This window comes from Gossypium hirsutum, chromosome D05 (genome assembly GCF_007990345.1).
Source record: "Gossypium hirsutum isolate 1008001.06 chromosome D05, Gossypium_hirsutum_v2.1, whole genome shotgun sequence".
NCBI lineage: Eukaryota > Viridiplantae > Streptophyta > Magnoliopsida > Malvales > Malvaceae > Gossypium > Gossypium hirsutum.
The window spans coordinates 16,594,776-16,605,862 of record NC_053441.1 but is presented as its reverse complement, the minus strand read 5'-3'; the positions used below and the strand labels follow the sequence as shown (position 1 = coordinate 16,605,862).

The following is an 11,087-nucleotide window of genomic DNA, read 5'->3' as shown; positions in this document are numbered from 1 at the left end:
TTGTATTAATATTTAATGCTTGTAAAAAGTTTTTAAATAATTTTTTATCAAGTCAATGTGAAGTTAATTCATAACACCAATTTAATTAAATACAAGTTTTATACATATAGTCAATGTTGTTAGAACTAGATCGATAGTTAAATTGGTCAAGTCACGGATTCAATCAATTCAATTGAAAAATCATTAAAAATTATAAAATAGGTAAAAATATAATAAAATAAACCGGTTTTTAGTAAATTCAAATAGTATGTACCAATTATTGATCTAATCAGTGTAAAGTCATTTTCCAAATTGATACCCCAATCAATTTCCGATCCAATCTATCTGAAATATCGTTGGATATAACCAGGGGTGAAGGCAAAAAAAAATTTTAGGGGGGTGAAATCAAATTGTTATTCTTACGATAGTAAAAATACAATTTCACCATTTTAATAGCCTCTGTCTTTATAATTTTTAAAATTTAAATCAAATTTTTATCATTTTTAGGAGGGGCCAAAGTATAATTTTACCTTTACTAAATTAAAATTTTAAAAATTTCAAATAGTTTAAATGAAAAATTTTTCATTTTAGGGGGGTCAGGGCTCCTGCCAGACCCTTGATTTCACCCATTGATATAACCAGAAAATATAATGAAAAGTATGATATATGGAAAGAAATAAAATTTTTATTGATGTGATTGCGAATTTATTTTGTTTGTATATTTTTTTATCAAAATATATTTTAATGTGAATTTTTAAGAAAGCAATGATGCATTATAAAGGAAAACAAAGGTAATCAACAGCTACATAGGAGAAGTCATTCTATAATATTCTAATCTGTACAGAGTCTATTATTTACCCCTCCTAATCTATTTATACTTTTCCCCAATAATCTAACTTTCACTATAGCTTTTATATTCTGTGTTTTGCAACCCTTGGAAAATCCTTCTATTTCTTTCTTTCCAAATCATATAAATATGTGAATTACAAGCAAGCTTCAAAATGAGAGTAAGAAGAGACTTTCCTTTCAACCTAGCAACAGTCCAATGCAGCGCTTGATGCCATCTTATTATTCTTCTATGCAACTAACACAACTTCAAAATTTCTTCCCATATCTTGAAAAATCATAATCAAAGAAGAGGTGCTCTCTGCTTTCTTGCACCCTTCCACAAAGAGAGCAATTCTCAGCAATATTCGTACCATAAGAAAATAATTTCTCCTTTGTTGGCAAACTGTCCAATATAGCCATCCAAGAAATAATAAAGTGTATTGATAGATGATAACAGTGTTACGTATTGTCTTGGTGCAAAACCCAATTTTCCATTACTCCATCTGGCGAAATTGTGACAATATTGTCTTATTAGTTGGTTTTACATGCGGGGTTCAGATAATTTTTAAAAAAAAGTTGATTTTACATCAAAAACAACAAAAGTTTCACACAAACATATAAACATCCAAATGAAAAACTTCGGCAATAAACTAAGAAAAAAAACGAATAAATTCAATTGCTCTTCTAAAACAATCTAAAGAGCTTAATGCCAAGTTAAGCTAATTGAGTTTACATGGAGTTTGACTCTTTTCATTATTTTTTATGTCCAATTATTATCTAATACAATTTTAAGAATGGTGATTAATGTATGGATGACAAAATATTGGATAGTATCCAATCCCTTTACATATATTGTAAGGATAGACATAAGTTTAGATAAATTCATTTTGAATTTATTTTAAAATGTGTTTGATAAGATAATATTAGATTAAATTGAAAACATTAACATGTTTGGATGATATAAATTCCACCAAAATTCCCGAATATCTACCAAAGATAGGATAAGATTAGTTTCTCGAACAATTCTCCGTATTATCCATTACAAGATGGAATTTGGATAGCTTAGGCCTTGGTGTAGTAACTGTTATGCTCTTGGAACATCGGGACACTGTGAGCTGGTAAGAAAACAAAGGGCGCATGGTGAGAGGATCGTCGTGGACGTGCGCTGGGAACAGTAGCTGTTGCTATCACCTGCGTGCACCGAGCGTAGTGCACTGTATAGCCAATGCCTAAGCTTGCTTGGATAATCGATACTGAGAGGTGTTAGAGATCATCATTCCCTTCTTCTCTGCACTGACAGACAGGCAAATAAAGAAGACGCATTGACTCGTCCCTTACTGCAAGTCAACTCCCTAAGCACCCCGGAAAACAGAGAGATATAAACAACTTTCAGTTCTTCTTCAAATTTCAATAACTTGTTCAGGTAAAGATGTCACAAAATTCAACTAGAATGCCCAATGTTAATGAGCCCATTTAGACATATTAGGCATTTTAAGGTCAAACTCAACAAGCCCTTTCCTCTTTTAAAGATGGATTATAATTTACTAAATAAAATATTAATATTCTATACTGAAAAATAAATATGAATAATTTTATTTAAGTGAAAAGAATAATTTTATTCTATACCTTATTAATATTCAGTGCCTAAAGTTGAAAGGTATTCAAAATATTATTTTTTAATTTTTAAGGGCTCAAATTTTTTTTACTAACTTTTAATGAACATTGTCGAAACCTTTTTTTTTTTGAAAACAAAAATTTAGTTGTCGGCTTTAAAAACGAAAATTGGAGTCGCCACCAATCCTTGATTGAGGTGTGATCGGCTCACCTAAAAACGACTTTGGTCTGCGAAATTTGAGAAAACAGGTTCGGGAGTCAGTTACGCACGAGGAAGGGTTAGCACCCTCGTAACGCCCAAAAATCGGTACCAATTTGATTATTTAATGTCTTGGTGTCGAAAACTTAAAAGATTTTGTCAAACTCGAATATTGAAATCTGAAAAGGATAGTCAATTATTCAAGTCATACGAAGAAATTGAGACCAAATACGTTAGAGTACAATTTCTCAAAATCCCCGATTTTTGAATATCACTTTTACTTTTTTAAAGAAAATATTCATTTCAAGAAGGCAAATGCCATGCCCAATACGTTAGGACATCACAAATTAAATTCCCGAAAATGATTTTTATACTTATACATTTTAAATAACGAATATTCTTGATTATTTGGAATTAACAAAGAAAATCAGAACCCAATACGTTAGGCTCAATTTTTCCTTTGAATATCGTTTTTATTTTGAAAACCTTTGAATCATAAAAAATGATTTTAATGTTTTGACAAAATCAAAATGTATTTGAAAAATATGTTAAAAATGTAAATGCGATATGAAACAAATATTTTAATTTAAATTATGTGTATACATAAGTATGATATATAAACAATTTTAGCAAATATGTATATGGATACGAGAGAAAGTCATAAAAAAACAATGATAAAATACATATAAAATATATTAATACATTTTAAAAAAAAATGCATAAGTATAATGTATTAGTAAATATAAAAACATGGAAAATATTTATAATAACCTTGAAAGGAATGCAAAAATATATGTACACGTTGTAAAAATGTATAAACATATGAATTATAAAACATGAAAATATAAATATCATAAAAAATATGAATGTATATAAAATATATATAAACTATAAAAATAAAATGATATGATAATAAAATATATGCGTACTACATATATGCATTTAAAACATTTAGAATATACATATATATTAACATATATATATGCGCACATATATACGTACAATAATAATATAGTAATAATTATACTAATAAACAACATAAACAATATAATAAATAAATAAATAAACAAATTAAAGATTAAGTTAAGAAAACAAACAGAATTTGAGAGCTGAATTTGAAAATCAAAACAAGAAAGGGAGTAATTTGAAACACGCGTAACAGGGGAAGGGCCGAAGGAGCAAATTACCCAAAAATACTGCACAGCACTGGGCTAAAATAAAACAGATTCGATATTTCATGGAAAATTTTGAAAACAAAAAAAATGGTTTTGAAATGATAGGATAAAATGGAAGGATTAAAAACATAAATAACCCATAAATAGAATCTCATTTCATTTGCAGCCAATAAAACCCATTTCAAACCCTTAAAAGAAAACTCCTCTGCCATTCAAAATCGCTCCGCAGCAGTTCTCCTCCGCCGTTCCAGTCCCCTCCCATGTCCGACCAGATGACGACGAAATGAGGACGCTCTCCGACGAATCTCGCAACGGTAAGCCCTCCTTTTCCTTTCCCTTTTGTTTTTGTTTTAAGAAATAAAAATAGAAACAAAATCCAATAGAAACAGTAAAAAAAACAAAAGAAAAAAAAGAACTAAAATCTGTCACCTTAAAAAACTTGTTCTCTCTTGTATTTTTTTTTTCCAGTTTTTCCAATACAAAAATTTGCTAACCCCTATTACAGATTCGATTTGACTTTAAATAGCTAAAATAAAAAAAAGAAAACCCCCCGAAAACCTCTTTTCCACCCTTTACAGTTCGTGGTTGTTGCAGGTACAAGCGTGTGGCGTGCGCGGAGTGTTGAACGTGGGACGGTGTGGAGACTGCCGAACGTGGGGCATGTGGCGCTGCTAATTGTTGCTAGGGTTTTTGCTGTTTTAGGCCAATTGGGCCCTGTAATTGGGTTTAGCTTGGCCCAAGTTTTATTGGGTTTGGGCCCAGGTATATTTGGGCTTGTACAGTTGTCCCTCTTTGCTCGTTGTCGTGTAACTGGAACAGAGTAAAGACTAAAAGTCCAATTGTGCTCGGTCTTACTAAGCCTTGACTTCTTCGGTGCTTTTCTTCTTTAAATAGTCTCATTCCTTCCTATTGCATCTTCAGAGGTATAGGAACTGGTGCTTCTATGTACTCTACTGCAATGTCGGGGTGATAGGATTTCTACGTTGTAGCTCCTCAAAAAAAATAAAATTTGCTATCTTTAATTTGCTCCACTGTAACCTTAGGGAGATGAGACTTATAGCTTTAACTTGTTCTGCCACAACTTAAAGATAAATCTGATGCGATCTGTTCTACTGCAATTTCAGAGAGATAAGATCTGTAGTTCTAATCTACTCCATCGCAACTTCAGGGAGATAAGATTAGTTTCTTTAATTTGTTCAACTGCAATGTAGGGGAAACCAGATCCGCCGTCGTCAGTCTACTCCACTACTGCTTAGGGGGATAAGATCTGCTATTCTTCGATCGATTCCACTGTCGAACAGGGAGATAGAATTACTAGCTTCAATGTACTCCACTGTAACCTCAGGGAGGTAAAATCTGTCATCTTCGATCTACTCCACTACTGCCTAGGGAGATAAGATCTGTAATCTTCAATCAATTCCACTGCTGCCCAGGGAGATAGAATTACTGGCTTTTATGTACTCTACTGTAACCTTAGGGAGGTAAAATCTGCCATCTTCGATCTACTCCATTAATGCCTAGGGAGATAAGATCTGTAATCTTCAATGTATTCCACTGCTGCCCAGGGAGATAGAATTACTAGCTTCAATGTACTCCACTGTAACCTCAGGGAGGTAAAATCAGCCATCTTCGATCTACTCTACTAATGCCTAGGAAGATAAGATCTATAATCTTCAATCTATTCCACTATTGCCTAGGGAGATAGAATTACTGGCTTCAATGTACTCCACTGTAACCTCAGGGAGGTAAAATCTGCCAAGTTTTATTGGGTTTGGGCCCGGGCATATTTGGGCTTGTACAAACATAAAACCTCATTTTATTATTTTACTTAATGTCCCAAAATTGTCAAGAATGGACTTGGTCACTGAAAAAAGTGATTCATTAATGAGATGCTATGTGCACTGTAGGATATATGAATTTTTTATCATTTGACCACCTTTTAGGAAAACCATCTTCGGCGTTTGTTCAAGGAGACGTGAGATGACCCCATTTTCATGCATGGGCACTAATTCACAATTGCCCCTTGTCTTAATTTAATCCAATTATATTCCAAATATTCACCTCCACGAAGTTCATTTGATCGGGAAAAGATCCGATAGGATTTTTATCGAAGAAACCCAAATAATTAAAGGCCGCCTAGAATATAAAAATGAAATAAAAAATTACACAATCAAACCCATGGCCATGGCTTTTATCAATATGGTCGGTGCGTTTAAACTGATATAAATCTCACGTCACCGCCTATATTATATACAAAGAAAAAAATCAATGAGATTAGGGGACAGTGTAATTGTAAAACACACGTCAATTTGCCCAATTTAAGTAAACTTTCATGCTAGTCCACCTATGAAAAGGAAAGGGGATATGGGCGGACCATTCAGATTTGGCAATTTTTATTTTTATTTTGTATAATTTTATATATCACATAACCAAAGCACATAACAAGCATCACCTAAAATTTAAATATTAAAATTTATATTATCTTTGCTAATTGCCTTTTCAAAGTTATTATCTTGAGATTGTTCCTTTTTGCCAAAGATGCTTTACATCGGGTTTTCATCCCCGTAACCTTTTCTTTCCTCTTTTTATTCTTATTATATTTTAATTCCATTAACCCAAAAACTAGTCATGACTTTGTGAAGGTAGAATGTCACAATCTCATTACTGTAAATACAAGTTGACCAATATAACACCCAAGTTATTTGTTTGAATCAACCACAATCTAATTCTCATAGTTCTACTGTTACTATATATTAATTATATAACTAATTTACAATTGGAGAATGACTACTACTAACAGTCCTATAGTTTGTTGATAATGTGTTAAAAGTCTTATAGTTTCACCAACCAAAATTTGATGTTAAACTTGTTGTACCATTATTAAACGATAATAATATGGAGTTTTTAAAAAGAGAGTTTAAAATATCTTAAGATAAAAAAAATTTAATGACGAATGTGTGATAGAATCTTTTTTAAGTAACCATCTTTGATTGCATTTTATATTTTTCATTGTATATTTAAACTTTAAATAATATCGACTAGGTTTGTGTTTTGTTTATTGGTGGATCAAATCAATAAACTATGAAGTTTAGTATTAATATAGATAAAAAAAATCGCTTATAAGTTGTGAAAACAACACCAATAATAATATAGTACAGGTGTCATGATGATGATTAGGCAAAGTGCCGGAGTTAAGGGGTCCGCCTCCCTAAATTTTTTTTTTATTTAAGTCATTCATCATTTAGAAAATTTTAAATTAGTAATAATAAAATTATACTTTGGTTCTCTCAAAAAATAATTAAAAATTAATTTAATTTTTTAAAAATTATAAAAATATAGACAATTAAAATAATAAAAATTTATTATAAAAATATATAATTTAATTCCCTACCAAAAAAAAAAAAATTTGGCTCTGTCACTGGTCAGGTATACGTGAAAATCTATAATGCAAAGCTTGGAACAGAAGCATGAAAACTGAGCAATGACGACCATAAATTTTGTATACTCATTTGTACATGGCAACTAGTGTTACTATTGTCAACCCTAGCTAGGATGGTCTTACTTTTGCTGTTAATTTTTAATGGCGTCCGAATATTCTTGATTATCGGATTATCTACTTGAATATTTTAGAATTAAACGATTGAACAAAAAAAAAATTATGTATTTATAAATAAATAAAATTATTCGTTTAATATTTAAAACATTTTAAATCATCTTAAATTAGTAAAGATAAATTTATATTTTTTCTTCTTAAAAATAATAAAAAATTAATTTAATCTTTTAAAAACTATAAAAATATAAACTATTAAAATGATAAAATTTATTTTTACTATTATAAAAATTACAATTTAATTTTACCCCTAAAAATATTCACTCCAAAGCAAGTTTCATGTCTTTAGTGTGTACCAGCCAAATTGAGAATTGATGTAGCTCTCTTTAGTCTTAACAATATCTTGGTTTCAAAAAATTTCATACTTATTTTTGATGAATTTGGTAATTTTATTTGTCTTAAATAAATAAGGATTAAATTGAATAAAAATAAAAAGATAGAGTAGCAAATCTATTATATGTTTTATACATAAAATATCAATATAAAGTATTTCCCATCATAATTTTAATGGAGTGACAATGTTGCTTCTTTATTCAACGTAATGGAACCGATTTATCAATGTTTTCATTATAGGGACCGAAAAATATCTAAATTATAGTATAGGAAGTATTATGGTACTTTTCCCTATTGCTTGCATCACATTAATTAAGGCGAAAGAAAGTCACGTGCAGAAAGAACCGGAAAATCTCATCAAATGCTTCCACGTGGAAGAATCTCAGAAGGACTTGCACTGTATTATTGTAGGACCATTTGGTGAATTGCCAATTCATCATGCTCATCATGGGTTCTGCCTAGTAAAGATTTATTATAAATAAATATTTTATTAATGCGTTGTCCGCGCTCATTCCCTGTGCTTGAGGTAAAATAAAATAATACCCTCCCAAAATAATTCTGGGTCCCACCAAGTTGGGTGCGTGTATGGCTTAGATTTTATCAAGTGTCTTTCATACCGGACCAACCTCGAAGAACCCGAGAGACTCATCAACGGCTAGTATCTCCTCAACGGCTACATCAAATAATTGGATCCAACGGTCAACATCGAATCGGCGGCTGCCGCCCAAACGTTTGTCTTCCGGGTATTGTCGGTAAATTAGGAGTAAATAGTAACATTTAAGTTATAAAAATAAAATAGCCGTTGGAGACTTCGGAGGCTATATCGCTTCTATAAAAAAGAGGCACAGAGTTTTAACGTTCATGAAAACTTACTAACCAAAGATAAAGAAAGAAAAATCCAAAAACCTCCCCTTACATACAAAGGGAGAAAAATCCAAAAACCTCCCCTTACATACAAAGGGATCTTTCAGATCCGTTTAGAATCTCTCATCAATATTTTCTCTGGATGAAGATATATTTTGTATGTATTACTTGATCAGCTTGAAAAAAAGAACTTGTTTCCTCCTTTTCTGTTCTTGGCATTTTCTTTGTAAACATATGCTTTTAAATACTTATTCCTTGAGAAAATCTGTAAAGCTCTGTGAAATATAGACTTTTAAAGGTTTTGGTTTTAGGCTTTTGATCATATTATTTCAAAGATCATCGCCTGTTTTTCTTTGTAAAATTTTTGCTAAAAAAAATTTGTTCCTCGTTTTCCACATAGATATCTTCATTTTTTCAAGTTTCAGTGGAAACAAACAGGTTTTAAAAGAGAAAAAGAAAACCCAATATTATGGAAGCAATCTTCATATCATCTTCAGGTGAGAGATCATTTTCTCCTTACAAGCAACTCAAGAATATTCCAAAGAGAAATATCGGAGCTAACTTCGTTTCGAATCCAAATGAAAACTTAGCTCCAACATACACCATCAATGGAGGAGGAGGAGGAGGAGGCGTTTTGTTTGCTCCGCCACCGTCTCTCTCCTTTTCTAATCCTCCTTCAGGTTCTCTTCTCAATCCAATGTTCTATCAGCAGATGCAGCAGCGGCAACCCCCTCTCCTTCCATTTCCATCCCCTAATAAACCTCCACATAGCTCTCTTCCTTCTCGAACCCGAAGCCCCTCTTCCTCTCCTTCTAACAGGAAAAACCACAGACCCAGAGACCAATCCCTCACACCCAAGAGGTCGAAATCAAAACAACTCATCCCTGGGAAAATAGAGGATCATCCAAATAAAGATCATTTGAAGCCAACAGAAGCAACAAAAACACAGGCCATAAGTAATTCTCCCATCACGGCATCGGTTAACCCGTTAGGACCCGACCCGAGTGATCTCCCTAAGGTTTTAAAGCCATCGTACATAGCAACAGGTAGCGTCGCCAAAGATTTGGAGAAGTTTTCAGGTTCCGTCTTTACACTCTCTCCACCGCCTAGCAGCTTGCCTTTGCCCAAGTTCTCGCTTAGACCGAAGCTCGGATGCAACGCTGAAGCCGCTGAGTTCGATGTGGGAGCCACTGACAATCTCCGACGGCTCCTACGTCTCCATTGAGTAAACGAAAGCTTGAGTCGGTTTTAGTTCGTGGTGCAGTTTGAACTTTGAAGGGTCCTTCGCTTAAAGGGCCTTATTAAATTTAAGGGTATGCTTTCCTCAATCGACTAGTAGTTTTCTATTTTCCGTCTTCACGTTTCTCTGCTGGGTACTACTATTATTTCATGGGAAATATTGTGATCACCTACTGTGTTTTTTTTTTCTGAAATGAGGTGCACGAAAGGAAAAAAAGAAGAAGAAGAAGGGTCGTCGTCTTAGATTTGTTGATGATTTTTCTTCTTTTATATCAATGGTTGTGTGTAATATATATGTGTTTGTAATTTAGATCCGCATATTGTGATCACCACCTTGTTTTTGAAATGGGGTGAGCATAATTATACTGGCGGATGATTGTATGGTTGATTTCTGTAGAAAATTGCCAAAATTATTGTTGTTGTTATTATTATGAAAATCAATACTCCTACTACTAGTATAAATTCTTACATACCTGTAGGCTAGTATATTTTAACGAGAATTTTGTTTTTTAAAATTAAAAAACGATTAATTAGAATTGAGGCCTGATTTACTCAAAGGATCCCAGTTGGTGACAATATCAATTAGCTGGACGGCATAAACAATGAGTAATAATTTTCAAACCATATAATTCCGGTAATAAAGGTGGAATAAATCTGTAGAAAAATTTAATAAAGGTAGAATAAATCTGTAGAATTTAATGACCTAGCGATCCAGTTTAACATGATGTTTGTTGAAGTAGGAGCTTATAAATTGGAAAGGATAATGGTAAAAATGATGGAATAGCAAGGGGGGCTGGCCAAGTCGTATCCATTGACTGCTCAGATCCGATATTTCAGCTGGTCTGATATTGGAGTCGTTAGCACCTTTTTCTCTTGTGAACTGCTTTGGCTATGGCTTCCAAGAGCAGGGCTCCTTCTACTTGCCACGTGGTCTGATATTGCTATGCCTAAAAGAAAGTGCTGGTGCGGAGTTCAAGCCATTTGGAGTTCAATGAAAGCGTGGTTCGTGGGCTTCAGCCCGTTTCTGCGGGTCTAACAATCGGATAATGGATAATGGATAATGGATAATGGCATACTTTAGGTAAAAACTATATTTTGAACTAAAAATAAAAATAAAAAATCATCATTCCGGGAAATAACTCTTTCCTTACGCAAATTTCAGTTACCATGCAGTGGTAAACCCTATAGTCAACCAACAAAGAACTATCCATTTTGATGATAGCCATGACAACTATTCTCGGTTCCT

The 11,087-nt window shown here is 32.7% G+C and overlaps 1 protein-coding gene and 1 long non-coding RNA gene across 2 annotated transcripts; both read left to right on the top strand.

Moving 5' to 3' along the window:
- The first annotated feature begins 3,660 nt into the window (after nt 1-3,660).
- On the top strand, nt 3,661-4,826 carry LOC107905522 (uncharacterized). Its single transcript, XR_001686551.2, has 2 exons — nt 3,661-4,109; nt 4,390-4,826. It is a non-coding gene; the product is annotated as an uncharacterized lncRNA (long non-coding RNA).
- Nucleotides 4,827-8,556: 3,730 nt separating this feature from the next.
- On the top strand, nt 8,557-10,266 carry LOC107905523 (uncharacterized). Its single transcript, XM_016832184.2, has one exon. It carries the CDS (start codon nt 9,072-9,074, stop codon nt 9,825-9,827), a length of 756 nt encoding a protein of 251 aa, XP_016687673.1. The 5' UTR covers nt 8,557-9,071; the 3' UTR covers nt 9,828-10,266.
- Nucleotides 10,267-11,087: the final 821 nt, after the last annotated feature.